This window comes from Nelusetta ayraudi, unplaced genomic scaffold (assembly GCF_046127955.1).
Source record: "Nelusetta ayraudi isolate G7.1 ecotype Tasmania unplaced genomic scaffold, CSIRO-AGI_Nayr_v1 ptg000120l, whole genome shotgun sequence".
NCBI lineage: Eukaryota > Metazoa > Chordata > Actinopteri > Tetraodontiformes > Monacanthidae > Nelusetta > Nelusetta ayraudi.
The window spans coordinates 911,430-935,974 of record NW_027466170.1 but is presented as its reverse complement, the minus strand read 5'-3'; the positions used below and the strand labels follow the sequence as shown (position 1 = coordinate 935,974).

At 45.4% G+C, this 24,545-nt stretch overlaps 3 protein-coding genes across 4 annotated transcripts; 2 read left to right on the top strand and 1 right to left on the bottom strand.

The window, feature by feature from the left end:
- The first annotated feature begins 519 nt into the window (after positions 1-519).
- Positions 520-3,363, top strand: crybb1l3 (crystallin, beta B1, like 3). The gene is made up of 6 exons (XM_076050019.1): positions 520-597; positions 1,155-1,228; positions 1,324-1,442; positions 1,537-1,669; positions 2,125-2,267; positions 2,356-3,363. The coding sequence occupies exons 2-6, from the start codon at positions 1,163-1,165 to the stop codon at positions 2,522-2,524; spliced, it is 630 nt and encodes a 209-aa protein (XP_075906134.1). The 5' UTR covers positions 520-597; positions 1,155-1,162; the 3' UTR covers positions 2,525-3,363.
- Positions 3,364-3,700: 337 nt separating this feature from the next.
- Positions 3,701-15,978, top strand: unc119a1 (unc-119 lipid binding chaperone a1). 2 transcript variants are annotated; one of them, XM_076049865.1, is made up of 5 exons: positions 3,701-4,530; positions 12,757-12,870; positions 13,049-13,139; positions 14,728-14,900; positions 15,494-15,978. In XM_076049865.1, the coding sequence occupies exons 1-5, from the start codon at positions 4,407-4,409 to the stop codon at positions 15,604-15,606; spliced, it is 615 nt and encodes a 204-aa protein (XP_075905980.1). In that variant the 5' UTR covers positions 3,701-4,406; the 3' UTR covers positions 15,607-15,978. The 2 variants fall into 2 exon arrangements, with proteins under 2 accessions (XP_075905980.1, XP_075905979.1); XM_076049864.1 differs by having other exon boundaries at positions 3,704-4,530; positions 13,046-13,139.
- Positions 15,979-16,074: 96 nt separating this feature from the next.
- Positions 16,075-24,459, bottom strand: foxn1 (forkhead box N1). Its single transcript, XM_076049863.1, has 9 exons — positions 24,346-24,459; positions 20,895-21,102; positions 20,426-20,620; positions 20,185-20,280; positions 19,415-19,533; positions 19,237-19,333; positions 18,415-18,622; positions 17,890-18,327; positions 16,075-17,791 (listed from the first exon to the last, which is right to left on the bottom strand). Exons 2-9 carry the CDS (start codon positions 20,907-20,909, stop codon positions 17,493-17,495), a joined length of 1,467 nt encoding a protein of 488 aa, XP_075905978.1. The 5' UTR covers positions 20,910-21,102; positions 24,346-24,459; the 3' UTR covers positions 16,075-17,492.
- Between the last annotated feature and the right edge of the window lie 86 nt (positions 24,460-24,545).

The following is a 24,545-nucleotide window of genomic DNA, read 5'->3' as shown; positions in this document are numbered from 1 at the left end:
TACAGTCAGCACATTACACACACACATACACACACACACACACACGCACACACACACACACACACTAGAATAGATGCAAATGCAGATGAAAAGGGGAGACTCGATGAAGGACGAAACACACAAAATAGAGCAAAAGGGGAGAAGAAGAATAAAAAGTGAGATAAATGTATTTTGAAAGAAAGAAAACGCTAGGGTGAAGGCATTACACAGTGTGTGTGTGTGTGTGTGTGTGTGTGTGTGTGTGTGTGTGTGTGTGTGCGCGTGTGCGTGTGTGTGTGTGTGTGTGTGCGCGCGTGTGCATGTCAAAAGCCAGGCAAACTTTTCTGCTGATGGCAGTGACTGTCCCCCCGGCGGCCTACAATGACAGCAGCGGGAAAACAAAACAGGCAGCCGAGTCAGCACGGCTTGTCTGCAGATAAGCAGCGTGACCTTTGACCCCCACGCCGGGCTCCAAAACGCTCGCAGCCAATGGGGAGGCAGGATCCTGCCTCTATATGCTCGGAGTCGGTTGTGAATGTATATATATATCCCTGCTTGCGAGGCCTTCCTCCATCACTCCCTCCAACCGTCGGTCCGCCTCCACTCGCGATTGTAACTGTAAGTTTTGATCCCCGGAGATCTTTCACTTTTTCTACGAGCAGCTATAGGATCTCTGGATGACTAGTGGGATGTTTTATTGTCACACCAGGACTGAAGAACAGCGCGGCACACAGGCTCGTCCTTTAAATCTGAGCTCTTGGGCCGTAGAGGTTGAAGCCAAACTGGGATTCATGTTTAGTGGCGCTCCCTTGTTGAGCACATCATCCTGAGATGGGACGATTTAGGAGATACGGTGACAGGTCATCCACCGTCATGTCTGACCAATTAGGACCAATTATGGCTTTAAGGACTTGTTAGTGATACAAATTCAAGGTTCCACTAAGTTTGTTGAGGAAATTTGGCTTTAAAGGCGTAATCAGAGTAAACCAATTGGCTCTCTTTGGGCATTAATTAAGGTGAAGTGGGAGAATTGAGATCAACTGGGGCTGGTAGGATGAACAATAAGAAAAACAGGGGAAAAAAGCAAAAGACTGAGGGAAAACCAGTTTGTGTGTGATGTGGTAATGGAAAAGGTTTGTAACCTCTCTGCTCTTTCCTTTCTCTTCTCTCTCCAGAGCTAATCATGTCCCACTCAGGTGCTCAGGGCAGCATTGGCAGCCACTCTGCCAGCGGGCTGCGCAATCAGAAGGTAACGCTGTGAAAACACAGGAGCAATTGCTATGTCTTGCATCTGCACATGAGAAACACTTTCTCTAAGTCTATTGTATTTTGTTTTCCTCCTAGATATACCTCTTTGAGTTTGAGAACTTCCAGGGCCGTAGGATGGACCTGTTCGGAGAGTGCCGCAACTTGACCGAGAAGGGTTTCGAGAAGATCGGCTCCATCAAGGTGGAGAACGGCCCGTAAGTCACTGTGTCCGCCCACCAAACATGAACATGAGCCACAGCACGCTGTGTGTGTGGATCGCCGACCGATGGTCTCTCTCTCTCCGTCCAGCTGGGTGGGTTACGAGCAGCAGAACATGAACGGCGAGATGTTCATCCTGGAGAAGGGCGAGTATCCCCGCTGGGACACCTGGTCCAACAGCTACAGATGCGACCGCTTCATGTCAGTCAGGCCCGTCCGCATGGTGAGTACAGCTGCTCAGGCTGTAGTGGATTTGGTGGGAAATCTTTGTGTGGAAATGAAATGAAACGTGAGAAGGGTTTTATTTTCATTGTCAGAAATCCAAAACACATTTTGCCTTTTGTTTACAACCTGTTGCAAAAATGCTCCGTTTTACGTATCCTGCTAAATTCAATGCTTTGAGCAAACTGAGGCTCAGATGGCAGAGCCAAAATGTGGCTTTGGTCACTAACTTGGAGGAGACATCAGCACACATTGTGACATCACAAAGGGCTGAATTCCGGAACTGCAGGGATTAGGGCACATTTTCAAAAATGCACGCGAGCATGCTCGAGGTGCAGATTAATGTTTAGAATCAGTAAAGGGAATTGTGCCTTGCCTAATGAGCTCTTTAGGTGTAAAGACAAATCAAGACTACAAACCCTGATTCTGTTCTTTGTTTGTCTTTTAATCGTCTAGGACCCTCAGGACCACAAGATTTGCCTGTTTGAATGCCCGAACTTCGAGGGCCGTAAGATGGAGGTGTGTGACGAGGACATCCCCAGCCTGTGGTCTTACGGCTTCCAGGATCGCGTTGCCAGCATCCAGGTTACCGGCGGAACGTAAGTCCTTCTTGATAAATCCAAAGTGTGCTTGTGGCCAGAGACACGGGTCTGAGCAGTCCTTCTCCTGTCCCCTCTCTTCACACAGCTGGGTGGGCTACCAGTACCCTGGCTACCGTGGCTACCAGTACGTGCTGGAGATGGGTCCTTACAAGACCTGGAATGACTGGGGCGCCCACCAGCCCCAGATCCAGTCCATCCGCAGAGTGAGGGACATGCAGACGCACCGCAGGGGCTGCTTCGAGATGAACGCATAGGCACCAGGTCGGCAAGACTGTGGGCTGGCAGGAGGGAATGGCAGGGGATCGGGGCGAGCGGGCGGCGCTGGCCGTCCCTTGGAAATTCTTCAACAGCCGCTTAGCCGCACAAGCTAAAGGCTTTTGGATATTGTGAATGCTTTTACCAGTATGATTCGCGGAGGTGTCACGTGCTGCCACGGACTCCCAGATCAACTGCAACACCTGTGAAAACAGAAGCAATGCTCTGTGTCTACAGACCTCAAAGGAATATAGCATGTTTATCATATTTATAAAAGTGGGAAATATAGGGGTTTAAAAGATTTCAGTTGCTAGTTTTTTGTTTATTAGTTTGTTACAGCAGTATCATACCCATTTTATTTCATTTCTACTCTACCGGCCTATGTCCTTCTAGCTGTAATGATGCCAATAAAGCCTGTACACCATGGTGCTCGGCCTCTCCCAGAATCCAGAGATTTTGGAGAGTGGAAAACAACACAACAGTCACATCAGCCATCACAGACTCCTACCACGGACAGCTCTCAGCTCTGCACAGGCCCTGCAGTAAATTCCAGCCAGCAGATGGAGGCACTATAGCGTCATCACACAGCAAGAAGCTCACACAAGTGACAGGAGGAGGAGGAGGAGGAGTGCAGCGGTGAAACAGAGAGACAAGAGCGTCTGTGCAGGGTCGTGTTTTGCTGATGTGAATATCTTTTGGCTGTCCCACTTTCAGCTTGTTGACGGGGGCTGTCCCGAAAGAGTATTTGCATTTTTACACTTTCTCAGGGATGCTGGCATCTGGAAAGCACACACTTTCCAATGAATGATTCATTAAATAAAGATATTACACACCATAATGATATGATGATGTCATTATTTCTCACTTTCTTTCTTTTTTTACTGTTCCAAAAAGGGTTAGATTATATAGTTTGTTTGTTTTTTTTGTTTTTTTAATGGCACAGATTGATTTAGAAGAAGAAAAAAAAAGGCTTTTGGCTACTCTGATCTGACACTGTTCACAACTTGGCTTTGGAAGGTTACAGCTTGAAGCGTTGGCGGCAAGATTGTTTGTCTTTAATGGTGCAGTGGGACTTATTTAATTCCAGAACCGAACTAAAAATCAAAGCAAATGTTTGACTTTGTTCATCTGTCAGTCGCACACATTCTCAGTGATTGTGTCGCCATGATATATTGAGGTTGATGATCCAGTTTAGGTCCAAAGCTCGTTCTGCTGCCCTCAAGTGGCTCGCGACATTCATCCACGTGCAAGAACGGCGTTAGACGTGCAGAATGCGGTGGGAATTGGGCAATGAACTGAAACAGTTTTGTCTCTGGCGTTAATTCTTGGCAAGCCAATGCTGTGCAACCGACATATCCTTATCATCGTTAGTAGTCATAATTCTTTTCTCGGTAGATTTCGCTGAGCCTCCGCGCGGACCACGTGCCCACCAACGCGGCCTAACACCTGAACCGAACTAAGCCCCTGGACGAGCACTGGGGTAACCCACTCGCTGCAGACCACGGACATGCGAGCCGTGGGCTGCTCGCGCGGATGACGCGGTGCGCAGACTGCGAGCCACGCACCGCGCCGCCGCTCGCTTTTAAAGCCACAGGATTTGGATTAAATCGCTTTGGAGGGAGCCGCTGAGCCTTGAGGGAGGGAGGGAGGGAGCTAAGGGGCTGATTTTTATCTTTTACCGGATCGAGAAGGGGAGGAGGCACGGAGAATGAGTTATTCTTGTAGCAGCGGCAGCAGCGCACAGCCTGAGCAGCGCGCAACCTGAGGCTGCGACGCACGTCAATCGGTTCCTGCGGCGACCGCGACGACGCCGAACCGTCCCCAGCAAAGAAGCCTCGCTGCGTTGGCCCTCACCTATCTTCCCTCCTCCCGTCCCTGGACATGAAAGTGAAGCAAGGCTGTAACTCGTCAGACATGGGCATCCCGGTTACAACTGAGGAGGAACTGCGCAGGAACACCGTCATTACGCCCCAGGACGTGCTGGGGTTGCAGAAGATCACCAAGAGTAAGTAACTGCGGCTGTAACAGGCTCGCCGAGAGGAGTAGTTAAAGCCTGACACATACACACACGGAGTAGGGGAGATTAGTGGGGGACCATCTGCTTCCTTGTTTAAATGTGTGGAGCTGCGTCCTGAAGGAGACCCACATGTTACCATGGACAGCGACACACTCTGACAGCAACAATAAATGCACTTTATTGTTATTAGTCCGATTATGGTTTAGTCCATATTGGATTGTGAGCTTGATGAGTTTCCCCCTGTCTGCCGTCTGTATCGGTGTTTTTCCGAGCTCCTCGGTTGCTTTGAAAGCAACATAGCAGTTGTACTTCCTATAGTAGTGAAAGGAATGTCAATCTGACCCCCTCCCAACATGGAATCGCCTGGGGCTAAGGCACACAGGTAACAGGTGGCCAGACAACTGATCCAGGAAGTAAAGCTCATTGCAGGCAGCAATCAAGATGGATAGATAGATAGATAGATAGATAGATAGATTGATTGATAGATGTCTTAATAGCAAATGTGCTTTATTCCCATTTTAACTGCATTAACTAAAGACAAAAAAAAAGGTAAAATGTCAAGAAATGTAATGTAATTTGGGGGTCTCAACCTCGCCGCATCAGAAGCAACTGTTGATATTGATGTCTAAAGCGCTGCCATAAAAGTACATCCTGCAAGAGGGTGCTGGGCAGGCAACCAAACTTCTGAAGTCCTGTATGAGGATCAGTGCGTCTGTGCAGGGGTTCATTCTCTCTACTGCTAGGCAATCAAATGTTGCGGAGGTTTTGAAACTGTAATTGTAATGTTAAGAAAATGACACAGCGCTGCTTTCATTGAGCAAGGCATTTAACATGCTTTTACACATCTGTAGAAATAAGGATTTTAGGATTATTATTTATAGAATGAAAAGAGAACTATTAGAAGGCCATTACTAACACAAACAGCAGCCACATTCTAGTTCTGCTCTGAGTCACTCCTCTTAGTGATGTAATTAGTGACATCATTATAATATAGTATAGCAGTATTGCCCTGATCTGGTGCAGGTTGATTTGCATTTAGGATTATTTACTATAATTGACTTTATTTTTTGAGAGATGCAGAACCTCAGAATCTGTGAAGTTATTTCCAAATCGAATTGGTTCTGAATCTACTGAAGTTATGTCATGATGCTGTAGTTGTAGTAGAGCCTCAGATAAAGTGAGTGAAGTTGATTTTCGTTGTGTTTAGTCGCCTAGTATCAGTGACCAGTCTGTTCATATTTATGTCCTGTTGATGTTCAGGATAAACAAAAAAATATATATGGTTCTGACTCACTCATGGTTCTTACTGAAGTGACAAGAATCCCTCCTCAACGGGCCACTCATTTAAAATGAGAGAACTGCACCACAAAGAGACCAACTGCAGAGGAAAAACACTGAGCACTCTGTCATTTTCTCCTGCCAGAGAAAGAAAATCACAGCAGGAACAAAGATGGGCAGATAAGGCCTTGTCTACAGTGTAAATGACCTTTTCTATTGTGCTACCGGGACAGTAAAGGCACCATTCTGAGGGGGGGGGGGTGAAGACCAACTCCAAGTCTGCTGCAGCGATTATCGCTGAGGAGCAAACATGAGGAGAAAAAATTCTTCTAATATAAAAATGGCACCTTATCTCTTGATGGATGATGGTGGATGATTCACAGGTAAATTAATTAAAGCACAAATAGGATGGCCACAATTTGCACATTAAAACCTTCCAGCAACACAAAATTCAACGACCGAGCATCAGCTGCTGAGCTGCAAATAAGAAGTACATCCAAACTTTGCATCATGTTTAGTCCATTTCTGGGACTTTATTTTTTGAAATTGTCAATTTCAATGCATTTGTTGTCAGTGACGTCGGGGCTTGTATTGGGTCACATGAGGCCAATTGGTTTCCAATGGTAAAGCTGCTGCTGCTCCTAACAGCTCCAGGTTGTAATGTCTGATTTTGTTCTAAAGTTTTATTCCCTTCCTAACGCTGTGAGTAAACCTCCAAGGCACAAAGAAACAACGCAGAGTTATTAACAGTGTTTAGTCAGTTCAGGTTCCTGTCGGATGACCAGCCATTTGGCCTTGATGGGTGCGCGACACTAAGCAGTGCGTTATCTCAGTCGGCCCTGATTCCCACCGCGCGATGTCTGCCAACACAATGGCTGCGGCTTTAATTAAAATTGATTGGCGCTGTCTGCTTTTAATCTTCAGCCCGCAGATGTCACAGGGCTTTTTTTTTTTTTTTTTGATATGGAGAGAGTCGCGTCTACACATCCAATCAGCAAAATCTGAGGCCGACGCTCGGAATCACACACCTGTTGCGTGCGTCATTATGGATCCGAAAAAAAACCTGAATTTAAAATCTGCTTGTTTCTGTCACTGATGAAAGTGAATCGCTGGCACCTTTGCAAACAGATCAGATGGAAATGCCAAATATGGAGTTCAACGCTTGCTCTGTAATCTTGCCACGCACTTGAATCTTTTCTCGGGAATCAGAAACTCAGGCCAGAAATACGGAGAGCAGCGACGCCACCGTCTTTCTGCAGCAGTCAGATGTTCCCTCTCTGAGCGGCACATGCCAGCTCTGCATGATGTAACCGTTTCATTGGACATGCAGATTTTCGATGGCTCGAGCACACGACAAAGTAGTCAAGTGCCAGCCGGCATAAGTCGAAGAGATCAAAGCCGAGTGCAGCTTTGAAATCGTTTTGAGCTACTGCCAAAACAAACAAAGACTTTTCTGAGAATGAACGCGCGTCCTTTGCTGCATTGCTGTAGCGCAAACGGTCCATAGATGTCTCTGCCGCCTGGCTAACGGCTAACCGTAGCTGCGGCCTTTGAGAGCCAAGAGCCTTCGCACCGCTCCGTCAGCAACCCCCAACCGTCACAGGGGATTGTGGCTACTTAGCGAGCGCTACATTGCGCAAGGTGTGACCGGCGGAGAGTGCAAGACAGGATGTGAAACCCGGCTTCCCGGAGGAGCGAGAAGGATTAGTGAGTTAGCGATCAGATCTCTGACAATTTCGCCTTCCACTGAAGACGGACAAGAGGAAAACAGAGGCCCCCCATTTAGCCACATCTGATTGTGTGGAACAAGATTTAGAGCGTGTGCATACACATGATACAGTCACTCCTTTGATAGTCAGCTATCAAACTATCATTTGCAATCAGCTATTAAAAAAATAACCTGTTATGAAAAAATAGCAGGTTCAATCTTTACCATCACAAACCCCGATTGTTTTATTCCCATTTCCTAAAGTCCCGTTGCATTTCACTTGTTTTTATACAATGTTTGGGCCAAACCACCAAACGCAGAGTAGATGTGTGTATGTATCGTACCCATATCACTTATTTGTATTTGACCATAACTGACGTTTTGAGAACAGAGTGATTTAAAAAAATAGCGAGAGAGACATTGTGTCTCCGCAGATATAATCAAATGAGCAACTGCTTTGACATCCTTTGCGGCCCCATGTTCACATCATTTATATGTTTTTGGCTGTGCACCGGGCGGGAAACTGGGGCGGATTGATTTAATTACCTGTTGTATTAATGCATGATGGAGCTCATTTGGACAGACAGCAAAATCACAACAACAACAAAAACTGTATCCATGGTGACTTTTTGAGGCAATTTCCACAGGGGGATAAAATGCAATGTATAGTTGAGCGACTAATTAATTGCTTAAAATCAACTTGAAGATTTTATCCTATCAGGCAAACACAAGCAAGCAGTCTGGATGCAAAGTGTGTCATGATTTCTTTTTCTCTTCATTGTGGCTCAGTATTATTAATGGGAAGGGAACCCAGATTCCAGAGCATGCTCGCTCGCACGCTCGCTCTCTCTCTCTCACACACACACACACACACACACACACACACACACCTCTATAAAAAAAAAAAACCCTTTCAGAGAAAAATGTTTTTTATTTCCCCACTCAGCGACAGCGGTCAGAGGGAGATAAGGGGAAAGAATCTCATCTGCATTCAACCTCTGCACGAACTCCCGTCGCTGCCAGTTTGCCTACAGGTGCTGTGAGCTCACAGATGTGAAATAGCCTGTCGTACCCAGGTGCGCTCTGTATCGTGATATGGGTAATGTCGCCAGCTGCCTTCAGGTATGGGGTCTAAAACGCGGCCCGAGAAGACACGTTGTTCTTCTGTGTTTTTTTGCACTTAGGCCGAATGGAAAGAAGCGCGGCTTGTCGAGTCAATCCCTGTGGCAGAAAGTCTGTAACTCCGAGGCTAATCTCAGGGATTAAGGTGCTATAAGTGGCAGCGCACGCTGCTCTTTATGAATGCCACTTTGGTTGTCAGACGAGCTCTCTGTGTGCGCGAACACGGGAACACAGCATGACTCAAGACTCGGCGCTAATTTTACTCTTTCTGCCGGGGCTGCCGCTGCCGCTGCCAGAAGGATTTGTTCAGCTCCACGCTCACTTTGTCTGACATGGAGCGTGATATTTACATTTGACCATAATCTGCTAATGTTTATGCCTCACAAAGGGGGGATTGGGAGACAATCTTTTTTACCAAAAATGAAAGAAAAAAAATGACACACCCATCACCTTTTCCTTGCCTGCTTACAGTAAGTGCAGAGAGGCCTGTCTGCAAGTGTGTAATTATGCCAAGCGTGAGCGGCGCTCGCTTAATATTCCGCATCAAACCTGCGGATCATCCCTCATCTCGTCCCGGTGGGACCATCTGTGCAGGGAGGCCTTTCACGTTTTAGCAGGAGGCCTCGGGTGCGTGACGATCTTCTTTTTTCTTTCCTATTTGCACACCTCTGATTTCTAACGCGAGACGCTCACGTTGGATTCGCTGCCGCACCTTCCTTGTTGCAGAGCAGCCAGGTAGGCGAGGGACAGGGGAAAGACGGGCTAATCCAGGCTGGCACGCTATCACAAGGAGTGTTGCTAGGTGACAGTGTTGAAGGAAGTGAAGTGGAGCCGATCTTTGTGCGTTTGCATGTGTGTGTTAAGTATGCTTCATTCCCTATGCAGCACCATACACCATAAAAGAAACACTAGTTTTTATACCTTCAGAAAGAAAAATTGTGGTTTTAAAATAGTTTATTTTACAATTTGCTGACTTGAACCCAGCTGACCCCAGGAAGGTTTGTGTGACTAATCAGTCAGTCAACCCAGACAGCAGTGGAGTCTTCTTGCGGGAGGTTGCCGGGCAGGAAGCCAAATCACACAGTCCTGTACTGAGCTAACAAGGTGTGCAGCATCGATAGCCGAGGTGTCAGTCTGCTTGTTACACGTCAGTGAACCACGAAGATATTTTTATATCTAACCCTAACCCTAACTACTATTTTAGTTTGAAAAAAAAAACAAAAAAAAAAAAACGAGGATCGGGACGTTCAAGTTTCCTGTTTAAAAAGGTTTTCCTTTTCAACTGCTTCGCCTCATTTACTTTCAAAAAACACTTACTAGAAAACAAATATGCTTAAGGCAAGCCGTGCAGTGAGACAAGCATTTTACAAGTCATTGGAACTAATTACTGATAGTTAACAATCGCAGTTGCACGTAATTTGGTCTTAAATGTCCTCCCAATACACAGTCTTGCGCTCAGTTAGAAAGACAAGACACCCAACAGTCAAACACAAGTGACACATGAGCAGAACCACGGCGGGCTGGTGGAGATTGGCGATCACTTCCTGACCTTTTTGTTTATTTATTTATTTATCTATTTACTGTTTGTTCAGATTAATCTTTGAAATGTGTGTTGTTGTTTTTTTTTAAAACATCTGGGTTCTGAAAGACACAGAAAATCGGGCCGTCACCTGTTGTTGTTGGTGTTCTAGTGGAAGACGAGGCGTCTGTTCCGCGCTCTCGTCGTGATTGGATGCTACGTCAAGAGCAAAAGTTTGGGAAAATTGACCTCGTCGCAAAATAAAGGGCCTGCTTTTTTTTCCGTCTTCTGTGTGAAAACGATGACGCTACTGGCTATTTTGAACACTTAAAGTTCTCTTCTCCTTCTACCCGACTTCGTCCTTTTACCACCCTGTGTTTTGATAATGACTCCCATCGTGAGCTGCGCACTCTCGTCCACCTGCAGCTCACACCTCATTCTGCTGTCGTTAAACGGAGATCGCCTGACAAATGGCAGGGTTTTATTACGCAGCCCATAAAGCCGCGCAAGTCACTTATGATAATCATGTGCTGCTCCCGGCTATAAAAATCGAAGAACACTGTGTGGGTTTCAGAAATGACGCCAGCGAGTGAAAGCGGGCGGCCCGGCTGGCACACGACCGCCTCCGAGTACACTGATTAGCCTCGCAGTTTCTGTCAGAAGTTATGAATTCTGTGGCTGCCGCATAATTCACAGCCTCAAAGTGGTCAGAAAGGCAGAGGAGGGGAAAGAAAGGCACCTTCAGGAACACGAGAGCCAAATGGTGTGATGGCAAACACAGGAGGTAGCAGCAAGCACAGGGCAGAAAAGCCATCAAAGCCATTACTTCCAGGCATTGACTGTTGAATTATTGCTCATTCTTCTCCTGTTCCTCCAAATCCTGTTGAGCGTAAACATAGAAATGAACTGCCATGACAAGGAGAGGATCTCTCTTGATGTGGTTTGATTTGACTGTATTACTAAAGGGACAGTTGACTCAAACGTGAACTTTACTACTTACCCAAAGGTGAAGTAGGTCAAGTCGGTAAAGTTGGCTTACACAAGAATATAACTCGCTAAACCTGTGGTGTTTGCCTAAAAGCGTCATTGTTTTGAGAGAACCTAGTCTGTCCTTGCTTGGATGTGTAATGTAGTGGCAAGTGGTTGATTTCAATTTTAGCGGAAACCTTCCCATATACGTTTTTCCGCCACTACCCTATGGCTGGAAACTCTGCATAAACTAAACTTTGAGGTGTTTTGTCTTCCATCAGTTGTACACTTGTAGCAGCTGTAATCTTGGGGAAGCAGATTAGCTCTTCTGTCGGTTCAGGAGGACACTACAACTCGACATCCACCGTGTGTGCAGAGTGCACTCTGTGTCGATTCATCTTTACGCTATGCGCCCGACTGCGATGGAGATCAAGATTTTTAAAACTGGTCTTTTTCCGTGGGAGCCATTTTTAGCATGGCCAGGTGAGGCGCTGTACGTTATGAGGCGCTCTATAAATACCTTCAAGCAGGTGGCTAAAGCCTGCGTGGACCATCTGCTCCCTAACCCTCGCAAACGGCAATTTTGTTTGAGTAGGGAGCAAGACGTGGGTGCACGAGCTTTCGTGCACGTGTATGTGTGAGTGAGTGAGTAATGTGTGTGTGTGTGTGTGTGTGTGTGTGTGTGTTGTTTTTTTGCTTTTTTTTTATTCTTACTTTGACCACAGTCAGTCTTTATGTTGCATGAGATCATCAACAGGAAAGACCCTTCAATCCTTATGCAACACTCACCGCCAATAATAACTGGCCTTATAACTCTAATGAGATAGTAGAGGTGTGTGTGTGTGAGCGTGTGTGTGTGTGTGAGCGTGTGTGTGTGTGTGTGTGTGTGAGCGTGAGTGTGTGTGTGTGTGTGTGTGTGTATTGGTCCATGTGATTATAAAACACAATAAGCCTCTTAGGTCTAATCCAGCCCCCATGGGAAGGGAGTGTCTCTCTCTCTCTCTCTGTCTCTCTCTCTCTCACACACACACACACACACACACACACACACACACACACACACACACACACACACACAGTATCATCACAGCCAAATCTGTCATCCTGTTCGATTTTTAGGATTTGCTACTGGTCTTACTTTCACTGAACTTGACAAACCTGCTGTCCGCTGCAAAATTAAACCTATTGGGTCAAATACCAATCACAACTACAAGTGAGCATTTTGCACAGTCACAGCTGGCTTGCTGCAGTGGTTTTCAGTGTTCCATGATAAATATTACATGAGCTGATCAGTCAACTCACAACATCACGATTTCACGGTGTGTTTTCCCCATACGCGCTCAATTTACGGCTTTCTTCCTAAACAGGAAATGTTTGCTTCATGCACTGCTCACTAAAACTTTTACATCTAATCTCAAATGTTAATGATGACTAATACAAATATTAAGGAATAGTTCTTAACCTAAATTAAGCAGGACGAATCCGATCACAAGCCATTAGACTAACGGGCGCTTAGCCTGCTTCGTTTGCGCGGGCTCAATGAATTGAATTTATGCCTATGAGGTTTGCCTCACCAGTGTCAGTGAACTCACTGGTGTCTCCTGGTGTCTTGTTTCAGACTACCTGTGCTCCCCGGAGGAGAACGTCCACATGATCGACTTCACCAGGTTCAAGATCCGCGACATGGAAACAGGCACCGTTCTCTTTGAGATCACAAAACCTCCGACACCAGGTCAGCATCACACCCCTGAAATCAGACAGGGAAGATTTTCATATGTGTGTACACATGTGTATATTTATTATTTGAGATTATAGAATGGACCAAACTATTGAGAAAAAAAAAGCTCCGTTCTTTTTGGGGTTTTTTTTTGGGGTGGGTTTTAACTCTACAAACATCTGTATCTCAGCAGGCGGCAAGAAGCAGTGCGACCCAAACGCCGGCCGCTTTGTCCGCTACCAGTTCACCCCGGCTTTCCTGCAGCTGCGGCAGGTTGGAGCCACGTAAGTTGAAGGACTTTCGTTGACACACATGTGCATGAGGGCGGGGGGGCCGTGCGTGCGTGCGTGCGTGAATTGTGACTCCAAAAGTTCAGGGGGCAAAAATGAGAGAGTTTGGCAGTTTCTGTACATCCAGTCCACGCTGCCACGGCGACGGGGAGACGCACGCAGGATGTGGGCGGCGGATGTGGCCTGCTGAGCCACCCCAGACCTCTGGAGGTCTGGGGTGGCTCAGCAGCATCCTACATCATCGTGACGGGAGTCAGTGTGACAGCGGGCGCCGCTGATAATGGAGATAATGTGCAATCTTTCATTTTACCATCCATTTACATTTGTGGGTGTGTGTTTTTGTTTTTTGTTTTTGTCTCGCTTGAAGTAGCGGGTACACTGTGTTGTGTACGACAGGCTGCCAAAAAACACTGTTGCGCTGTTCATTTTCATGGAGGGAATTCCATTCCTTTTTTAATTTTCTCACATAAAAAAGATCATATATATATATATATATATATATATATATATGATAGCTCTTATTGAGAGACAGTAGCAGACAGTAAATACACGTCACACAAGCCATGAAATACAATTTTACCAATGCAATTCTGTTGGCAAGGGATGACTTGCAATACAGGCAACTTTTTTTATATACATACAAAAATATTGAGCGCTTTAAAGGATGCTGAGGATGGTTTTTACGTTTAAAACAACTTCAAACTATTCTTGGCATAGCCGGCTCCAAAAAAAGAAACTTATAATGGTATTGAATCGAGATGTTCCATTTGTTTGAGCCTACTTAGATTTTCCCCTGTTTTTCCAAGGCCAAGCTGAACCCCCCCCCAAAAAAAATAAATAAATCTAGCCTATTACATATCACATGCAAAACAAAAGGGGAGAACTTTATGTTTGGCCAGTGAAACGTGAAGCTGAGTGTCAAACATACTCACAAATTTCTGCTGTCACCTTTTCATCAGCAGTGAATTCGGCATCACTGTGGAAGGCTTTTTCTTTCATTTTTCTGAAACACCATGAGGGTCATGCGTTTGAGAAGCGGGTTCCGAAGGAACGTGTTCCCACGTTTCCTCCCATCAAATGAGTTTGGCCATCTACTGGTGCTGACTGGTGCTGACTGGTGCTTTGAATTGTCGGGGGAGTGGCTAATTAGCGCCCGAGTGGCAGCACCTGCTGACTTCACAAAGTGCAACGAGATTGGCTGATTGGCTGGGTTTCCTCGGAATCAGAGTTTCACTTGATGACACCAATGAAGTATCATCTTCGTCTTCTTCTTCTTCTTCTTCTCCTCCTTCAATTTCCTCTCAAGATTGCTTATGAAATGATGAGTCACACTCAGGATCAGGCAGAAGGGCGTTCCTCTCTGTCAAGACCTTGTAAGCTTCCTTTTCAAAAGCAGCACATTGCATGTGGAGGCCTCAGCCCATAATTAAAGGCTTTGTCATCATTCTAAAATAGACTTATTTATTTTTTTGCCACAAGAACGCTGATTAAAGTAATCGCCGGTGGCACAGACAATGAAAAGCCGAAGAATTTGAATGGACTCCCTTCAAAGTGAATTAACAAATGCCTCGTGTGCCCGCAGAGTGGAATTCACCGTGGGCGACACGCCCATCAACAACTTCCGCATGATCGAGAGGCACTACTTTCGCGACCAGCTGCTCAAGAGCTTCGACTTTGAGTTTGGCTTCTGCATGCCCAGCAGCAAGAACACGTGCGAGCACATCTACGAGTTCCCTGCGCTGTCCGAGGACATCAGTGAGTGTCACACACACACACACACACACACACACACACACACACACAGAATTGCTGTGTCAGAAATCACCCGCTCGTTCCCTTCTGCCTATATAAGGAGTTCTACGCAGTCAACTAGTGTACTAGTGTGTCATTAGCCAAATGGAAAAAAAAAGCCTTCAGACACTGGTGATAAGTTAACTAATCTATTAATCATGTATACGTACTTTTGTGAAAAGTTCATATTGTCTTAAGCATCTTCCCTCGTTTAAAAAAAAATAATGCAAGGCTCCTCTTGCCTTTTCATGCCTCGGATCAGCGTGAGCACAATGCATGATGGGACATATTGTTGCAGATTCACTTTCAGTGATGCATTGTGGGATACATTTAGTGGACTGTATAGTGAATAACGAATTTGGACACTATATAGGGCACTATGTAGTGAGTAGTGGGAGATTTCGGACACAGTCACAATGTCGCCATCATCATCATCATCATCACCATCATCATCATCATCATCATCACCATCATCATCATCATCATCACCACCACATCTAACAGAAAGTCCTGCTGAGTCACGTGTGTGTGTCTCCCTCCCCTCTGCTGCCGTCTAGTGAGCGAGATGATCCTGCACCCTTACGAGACGCAGTCCGACAGCTTCTACTTCGTGGACAACAAGCTGGTGATGCACAACAAGGCAGACTATTCCTACAGCGGGGGTCCGTAGTGAGAGCCGCACCGCCGCCCTGCCAACCTTTCCCACCTCCAGCCGTGTTTCCGTGTTTCCGGCCCCCGACAAAACGCTGGACGACTCACTGGCATCGAAACATCTCTTTGTCTCTTTGTCCCGTCAACTTCACTAAATCAGGTATTCAGCTGCCAGACCAATAGATTTCTCCTCTACTTTTTTTCTTTTTTGTTTCTTTTTTTTTTTTTTGCTCAAGTGTTTCTGGATCCTGTCAGTTCTGTCGTCAGTTTTGGCGCAGCGTGTGCGCGTGTGGGTGAGCGGTGCTTGTGGGCAGCGGAACACATGCGGTGTCTGTACATGCTGTTGATATCACTGTGTTATGTGTGGGCTCCACTTGATCATCGGTAGGGGGGGGGGGGGAAAGAAATCATAATATATATATATATATATATTTATTTTTGTTAGTTTTCGATGAACTAACGAGAAGGGAAAGGGAGACCCAAGTCACCTTGCAGAAGTTGAACTATTAAAATGATTCCATTCAGATGGGCATTTGTTTAGCAATTTGTTTTGTATAGGAATTTCAAATTATCTGGTAATATTTTATTTTTTGGTAGCAAATGTCTAACTGGTCTCTCCTGTAAACCTGTCACCCAGACAGAAGTGTGTCCTGCGTCCGTGTGTCATTTGTTGTTCGTCTCCATGTCACTAGCGCCACTACTTCAGGAGTATTTTTTTAAAAGGGAAACTATAACTAGCCATTTTGAATCGTCAGAAAAACCTACATTAGCAAAAAAAAAAAAAAAAAAAAAGTCAGATAACAATTTTGATATCCAGGACGTGTCTCTGTAGTGCAGAACAATGTGTTTTACTAATTACGGTGAATGTTTTAAAAGTGTGTGAGTTGTTTTTGGTTTTCTTTGACAGCAGGAACTCCATCACTGCAATAAATCTGGGATGTGTTTTTCCAAATGTCGACATCAGTGGTCTGTGCTGTTTTGCAGGAAAAAATGCAGATCTGTTTTGGGGAAGTTAATTTAAAAAAAAATTCTGAAAATAGGTCTAAAGAAAAAGTGGAATCATTTAGCGTTAAAGGAAGAACTATGACATTAATTTGACCTTTATTTATCTAAATTAAATGTATTTAACACAATTTAAGTTTTTTTGGACGGCTTTAAAATTTCTCAAGAAGTGAGAGATGTGAGTTGAAATAGTGGAAAGGAAATCTTGGTAGAGCAAGATGCAGATCCCCAAAGTGTCTTGCTGCCATCTTGTGAAAAAGTGGTCTTATTGCAGCGTGCTGTGCAGGGTCTTCCCAATGGGAAACCGCTTGTGAACGTAAACTAACACATAAACAGATGGATAAGCTGAAGTGCAACAAAGAGATTTTAAGCCGCAAAAGTTTTCATAAAAAAAAAAAAGAAACCAGCAAAATTGGTGAATTCATGGCAATGCAGTCTGAAACAGGTGCATGTGAAAATAATATTAAATATGATTTTTATGTAGAAATATATATATATATATATATATATATATATATATATATATATGTATATATATATATACAAGATGAAATGTTATCACAATTTCCATGCATTCAAATTTAGGATTATTGTTGCAAATGTTTAGACTCGTAAAAACAAAAAACAAAGAAAATGTCGTACTGATGGCAGTTCGAGGGCAGGGAAAAGCAGGAAAGTGTTAAACTAACTCAACTAAAGGCAAAAGAAGCTCCGCTGTTATTTTTGAACCATGTGCACTTCAGATGGCCTTAAACAGTGGCCTCAAGTAACATCCTAATTACCATGTGGAGTCTGTCCCTATGGAACCTCCCGGCTAATACTGTGACATCAAGCTGCCGTGAAGCCGGCCTGGGGTGAGTGGAGCACGCGGCCAGCAGGGGGCGCCAGATAGAGCACAGATCCCTACATCAAGGAGACAGACGTGGTGCAGGTGGAAGTCACGTATCCTAGCAGGTTCTCAGCTCTTGAGTGGAGTGCAGGATGGCACCCGTTGCCATAGTCGTACTGCATCAAGCGTCCAGCACCCCCTGGGATCCAGTCCTCGATCTGTTCTCTCCGTTGAGCGACAGGTGGCGCTGTGGCAAGTGGAGAGCTGGTCTGGGACTGGTGGTTCTGCAGGGTGCAGGAAGTGAAACATGTTGCACCGGCGCCATGCGGGTCGGAGACCAGGCCGTCGTCCCTCAGTTCTTCCCACAGGTTACCTGAGAGTGAAGATAGATAGATAGATAGATAGATAGATAGATAAGATAGATAGATAGATAGATAGATAGATAGATAGATAGCTAAGATAGTTTTATACCTTGCAGTTGCAGGTCAGTCAGGCTCGGGTTGAGCGTATCGACGTCATAGCCGGAATCTCCCTCCAGCAGGAAGTCCTGAACGCTCCTGGGGTCAAAACTGTATTCAGCCTGCTGGGCAAGACTGTAGTCGGGCGGCATCTTCCCTGCCGCAGGCGAGTTCAGGGCGCCTGCGGCAGTTGGCTGCCCGCAGGGCGAGTGCACCTCGAAGGGATTACAGGGGTGGGTTGCAGGGGGCGGCGAAAGGTAGCAGGGTTGCTGAGGATGGACTTGGTGTTGGTGGTGGTGGGAGGGACCCGACGGCTGCAGCAGGCCCTGGTGGTTGCAAGAGTTTGAGGGGATGCAAACGGGGGGAACTCTGGGTGTGGGTGCTGGGTTGGGGTACGGAGGCAAAGTCCGGAGCCTGTCCGGCCTCTCCGCTAACAAACGGTCGAGGCATTCTGAGGAAAAGGGGAAAAGAACATGAACTAGATGATCCGACTGTCGGACGCGACAATGGATTTCGAGAGCGCGCCACCGCCGTTCACCTGGCCTCGCCATGCTCCTGCAGACTGAGATGGGGTCTTTGCGACGCCACTTGTGCAGCTCCTCCTGCATCTTCTCCACCTTGGCCGGGTTGAGAGCCCACAGGCAGCCTTTGCGTGACGAGCTCCCATTTTTGTTCTCCAGCTTGACAAAGCACTTGTTTAGCGAGAGGTTGTGGCGCACAGAGTTCTTCCATCCGTCAGGAGCCGTCTGATGGCGAGAGAGAAGGTCAGTGTCGGCAGCCTGAAGGCCTTTACTTGAGGGAGGAGCAGTAGCAGTAGGAGGTAATTTATGGTCTCACCAACTGCAGAATTTAATGATTGCGTGTCAACGCCAATCATCGACTGAGCTCAGGGTAACCCTGAATCACCGCAAGTATCCATAATGTCTAGGATTGTTTTTTCAAAAATCACAGGTCTTTTCATACTCCAACTCTAATTTGTCTCATTCCACATCAGTGCCCTGAAGCACTCATTTAAATTGACTGGCAGTCGTTTGGAAGCCAGCCATCTGTAGGATTGGCTGCAACGTCTTTGTGTGCTCTTTCCAGTTCGAGTCGTGTGATTTGTGATCTTGTACAATAAGCAACTGATACGTTTAATTGATTTTATTTCATTGCAATTCACAAAAAAACTTAAAATGATGAAATGCCAAAGCTCTGACTAACACGGTTAATTAAAAATAATAATTAACCGTGTAGTGCCAAAACTAAAGCTGGAGAAAAGTAACATCACATAAAATATATTCCTCACACATGATTACACGTGGATTCTCTGAAAAAAAGCAAAAAAAAAAAAAAAAGCAAAAAAACATAATGGTTCTACCTTAAAATATGGAAAGTTTTCTGTCATGAATCCGTAGATCTCGCTGACAGGCAGACTTCCTGTGCTGCTGCTCTTCAGAGCCATGAAGATCAAGATACTGCAGCCACAAGGGGAAAGATTTCCACGTAAGCATCTCTTTGACGTACTGAAAGTTCCAAAACATAATGTGACGCATCACCTGTATGAGTAAACGGGCTTGGTAAAGGAGGACGGCGCAGCGGCCTGCTGGTGTGACTGAGCAGAATATCTGGAGGTGTTGGCCGACTCTTTCTTGGAAAACATTCTTTTGGCAGAGATCTGCGGGGAGAACAAAGTAAAATAACTGCCACTTAGAGTTTGGTGGGTACCATGTCATGACCAGTCAGGCGGGTGGGATTTCAAGTCTCGATCTAGACAGTAGAAAGCTCCAGTCTGTGTTGCCTACAGCTGGTCGGCATGTGACCTGACAAAATAAGACTACTCTGAGGAGAAAGAGGCGGAGCTGCTGCTGGGCTTCAGGTGTGACAGAAAGCAGGAATCTACTGCAGCGATGACAGCTCCAGTGTGGATTATAATTAGTCGTACGAAATATTTAAGTTCTAGTTCATTTCACTTAGAATGCATTCAAAAAAAAGTAAAGAAAAATAAAAAATAATAATCCTGCTGTAGTTGAGAGACATAAACTAAAACTAAAATTACATAAACATGAACGATGAAAACAACACTTATTGAGTTGATTTTAGCACCAAAGTTTAGTTTAGAAGTGTTTCTAAACTCCTTGACTGACTGCAGAATTTAGTTGACATGTAAAAATGATATTTATGACTATAACTTTGAAAACGCTACAACAACACTTTTGCCAGTTTGTGACATCATCCAACTGTGCTAAATGGAAATGTTTACAATTTTGAGCCAAAGTCAAGATCATTGCATGGCCACACACGCTTCAGAAAACAAGCGATCAGTCACCTGTCTCTGCGGGCTGAGTGACCGGTAGTAGGGGTAGGTTGGAGGCAAGAAGCAGGAGGGCTCCACTGGAGCAGCAGCACCGTCTGAATACGAACTCTGTGAGCGGAAAGAAGAAATTCTGAAGACTGTTCAGAGAATCCATCTAGATGCTTTGAGTGCTCTCAATGAGAACTGATCCATGTTGCATCCACTCAGATTGGTAGCGTCTGATTCACACACACACACACACACACACACACACCTGCTGCAGGCAGCCAAGGCCTGGTGTTCCCTGTGGGAGGCGCCCCTGCGACGACGACGCACCATCGCTAAACTGCCGCTGGTACGGGTGAAGACGGGCAACGGCTCCGGAAGTCGGCGCCACGTCCACGCTGTGCCGCCTGTTCACGCCTGCGGTCCTCGGGCTAAAGGGGGCGCTCTCGTCACCCTCTTTGGTCTGCAACGTGGCCAATTGGCACGGAGGACACAAATCACTCAACCGAGAAGAAATATTGTGTTTCTTCCTGGCAAAGGTTTGGCAAAAAAAAAAAAACACAAAGTCTTTCTCGTTCAAAGTTCTTTCCATCAGATAAAATAGTGGTTTTCGCATTACAGATAATAAGCGTGGTAAAACTGCCACTTTAAATACGTTGTAAGTCAACCCCTCATCTCATATAGACAGAAGAAGCTGTTTTTACGGTTGCACTAATAGGCTCGGCGTGTTTCGGTACCTGGGATTCTGCCATAAGCTGATGGGGAAGCCCAAAGGCCTCGCAGGGGTGACGGTGAGCCTGACGAGTCGATAGTGGAGATCTGCTGCTGCTGCTGCTGCTGCTGCTGCTGCTGCTGCTGCTGCTGCTGCTTATGATGATGATGATGATGATGATGTCGCTGGATTAATACGGTGGCGAGTTTGACCTTTTACACTGATGCGTGCTCCTGGAAACAGACAATGGAAACAGAGTGTAGACATTTTTTACGCACAGGATGGCGCAATTCAAATCAAACCGTGTGACATTTCTATGTTGTTGACGACACACTGCGTGATTTGAACAACGGTAGACATTTAAAGGAAGCTACACCATACAGTCTGCGTGCCATGTTCCAGTCCGTACATGAATGGACTTCAACACACAGGAAGCAGCACCTGCCTCTGTCCTACCTGCTGACCTGAGCAGTACACTGTCAAAATTAGTATTATGAAGGACTGAGCTAGACTTGGGAATAATAATTAGCCAGTGCGATGTCATCCACATCATCTACTTTCTATCACCACTTCCTTTGCAGTCTGGGTAACAGGGCCACACAGACAAACAACTCTTCGCAGTCATGGTTTCAGAGAAAACCCACACAGACGCAGGGTTCACATGGAAAACTCCCACACAGAACAACTCCGGACTCGGGGGGAGAGGGTGGGGGGGGGATCAAAGCCGCAACCCATTCATAAAATCCACCAATCGGTTTCCTCACACAGTACAAAGGTAGTTCTGGACATGTGAAGTTTAAAGTCCGTTTTCCCCGACACCATTTGGGTCTGACGTAAATACAGAGAATAGGCCGAGAAGTGAGTGTTATCTGATCCGTGTGGAGGCGACCGACACGTGGCCGCGCATCCAGCAAACGCAACCTGAACCCTGACACGGACCAAGCTCATTAAAAGTGTTAGGAAACCGTGGCTGTTAGATCACACCAAGCCAAGTAGTGCTGAGGCGGAGAGTGTGTGTGTGTGTGTGCGTGCGCGCGTGCGTGTGTGCGAGTCTTCCTTCCATTAGAATCAAAGGAGCCGTGATGGTGAATGTTGAGAGATGGGCCTTTTTCCACCGCAGCAGCAACAAATCCTCCCATCAGCGTGACAAACGCCAACGAGCCGGAGAACGGGCACTTACAGTCAGACAGGCAGAAGCTTCACGACGGCGGCAGAAGTGATCTCAGAAGGACGTCTGTAGTTTGTCCGTTCTTACAAAGAATACTGAAAGCAGCGGCACGCGTCAAATAAAACCCTTTCTTTGGCTCTATTGTTAGCAGCGATAACTTGTAAGCGGCGTCTTCAGATAAAGTCAAACAAAAAATAAAATAAAAGATTGTTTTCTTACAAAGTGACTTTTTTTTTGCAAAGAGAAAAGAAGAACTGGGCAAAAACTGCAAAATAATGCGCCCGGGGAATGAAGAGCATTTTTGCACGAGAGGAAACCTTTTCTCAAACTGAATGGCGAAAGGCTTAAATTGAATCGAGGCGTTTACCCATAGAATTAATCGAGATTTTACACAATTTTAATCCAGTTTTATGCAAGATTTTTCATTTTTATTTTTTGGCTCACATACGGATTCGTCGTGTCGAGTCGTGCTTAGTAGTAATAATAAATAGGTAATGATAATTGTAATAATTATTATAATTATAATAAACTGTAATAAAGTGGCATTCAGGGTCTCCAGCAGCTTTTCCCCACCAGAGGTGTTGTTGTCATATGTGCACCTTCACAGTTCGTTTGGTTACTTTTCACAACCGCACTGAGATCGGAGGACCCGCTGACACATTTCAGACGCGGCGAGCATGTGCTCGGGGAAAATGCAGGTTGCAAACAGAACCTCTAAGGAACAACCAAACTTTTGCCACGACCATTCCCTGCGACGCTGGTGTGACACATGTGACATCGACTGGTTTGTTCAATGCGATTACCAAACAATTAGCCAACACTTCAATTCACTTCGACGTGCAAATTAAGAAACTCGGTTGGGGGAAAAAAAATGCAGAGTCGAAGGCATTGGGTTTCAAATACAACCAGGGTCTCCTGAGGCCTCATTCAAACTTTCACTATGTGCCGTCAGTTGTGTCGTTCTTATATGCAAATTTAGTTGTGCTCATATTGGGTGTGAGTCCTCAGAAATTAGTGGTGGAGGGCTGTGCCAAAACAGGATGCCACCGGCAACACCTGAAAGGTGCCTGCACGAGGCTGCACGAAGCGCTGCAGGATCTTTGCCAGCAACAAACGTTTGTTATTACAGTGCAAGACTCAGTGATGTCACAGCAGTCACACAAGAATAAAGGTCTCTTCAGGTCTTCCAGCAGAAATATAGAGTCTAGTTATTACCAGACAGAAATGTTTCTGGGTTTTTTTTTTGTGAGGGAAACTCCACAATATGTTGACGCTTAGCTGGCATCAAAGCAAACATTTTGCTCTCATGTTCCTACCTAATCTTTGGCTTTTCCAGAGAAAACACTGCACACTGATGTTATCCGTCACTTGTTGGCGACTCTTCTTTAAAAAGAAGTATAAAAGTGGGATCGTAACCAGTGACGCATCGTTCCATAGGCACATTTACACACAGTGTTTTTTTAAATACACTTATTTTGATCTCTTCTGTCTGTGTGTAATGCCGCTAAAGTGGGATTCATCATTCATCTGCCATTTTTAATAACCGCCGTCGAATGAGTGGTGCAGCCAATCCGGCTGTCGCTCGGTGGAAGCAGAGCTGCGGCTGGGATAAGCAGCCAGTTTATATCAGGTCCGCAAAGAGACGTACAATCATTTGAAATCACATTCATGGACAACTTATATTTTCCAATTGACCTTGCGCGTCTGTCTTCGACTGTGGGAGCAAGTGGGAGCAGAGAAGCCGCGAACCTCCGTTGTGAAAGTACGAATGTATTTATACTAGAAGCATATAAGGTCACTGTCACCAGATGGCAAGTATGATAATAAATTGGCAAATACTAATTCCTAGTTTATTATTTTATAATGATAACCAATATATTATTTTATAGAAGAATAATTTATGTGACATTTTTTATTTATTATTATTATTATTATTATTATTCATATAATAATAATAATAATAATAATAATAATAATAATAATAATAATAATAATAATAATATAGAACAGAACAGAAGTTTTAACTGGTGTCTTAAAGGTGCAAAAATGTATTAGAAAAAGCACTGTTCAATACAGAAAACTGAATCATGTCGGCGGCAGCGCAGCAGGATTCTCGTGCTGGTATTCGAGGCCATGCTGGCTGTCAGCACTCACAGCAGGAGCCAACACTATCAAAACACTTCACTCTGTTTCACCAAAACAAGAGCTAAACTGAAGGGAGAAAAAAACTTAAAAAGCTGAAAAAAGAAGCAAAAAGCTGCAGCAGTTCACGTAAACAGGCAACAATCAGGTGATGCTATTCACTCACCGAAACTCTCTGGTCAATACGTCTCAGTCTGGTCGCACACCAGTGGCACCTGCAGCCTTCCCGCTGCTGACCTGCTGCTTCCAGCCTCTCCACACTGACAGTGAGCCACTTTGATTCCAACCACTGCCTTAATGTCTATGGAAACCGTTGATGGGCCAGTTTCACATTTGTCTTTTGGGGTTGTTTTTTTTTCTGCTTGT

Bases quoted from the DNA above. Each gene is read 5' to 3' on its own strand.
- foxn1 (XM_076049863.1), bottom strand. The intron at 19,334-19,414 runs GTGATGCGTCAC...TTGTGGCTGCAG, and splicing joins AAGCCCGTTTACTCATACAG to TATCTTGATCTTCATGGCTC. The intron at 18,623-19,236 runs GTAGAACCATTA...TCTCGCCATCAG, and splicing joins AAAACTTTCCATATTTTAAG to ACGGCTCCTGACGGATGGAA.
- crybb1l3 (XM_076050019.1), top strand. From the start codon at position 1,163: ATGTCCCACTCAGGTGCTCAGGGCAGCATTGGCAGCCACTCTGCCAGC. The intron at 1,443-1,536 runs GTAAGTCACTGT...CTCTCCGTCCAG, and splicing joins ATCAAGGTGGAGAACGGCCC to CTGGGTGGGTTACGAGCAGC. The intron at 2,268-2,355 runs GTAAGTCCTTCT...CTCTTCACACAG, and splicing joins ATCCAGGTTACCGGCGGAAC to CTGGGTGGGCTACCAGTACC.
- unc119a1 (XM_076049864.1), top strand. From the start codon at position 4,407: ATGAAAGTGAAGCAAGGCTGTAACTCGTCAGACATGGGCATCCCGGTT. The intron at 13,140-14,727 runs GTAAGTTGAAGG...GTGTGCCCGCAG, and splicing joins CTGCGGCAGGTTGGAGCCAC to AGTGGAATTCACCGTGGGCG. The intron at 14,901-15,493 runs GTGAGTGTCACA...GCTGCCGTCTAG, and splicing joins TGCGCTGTCCGAGGACATCA to TGAGCGAGATGATCCTGCAC.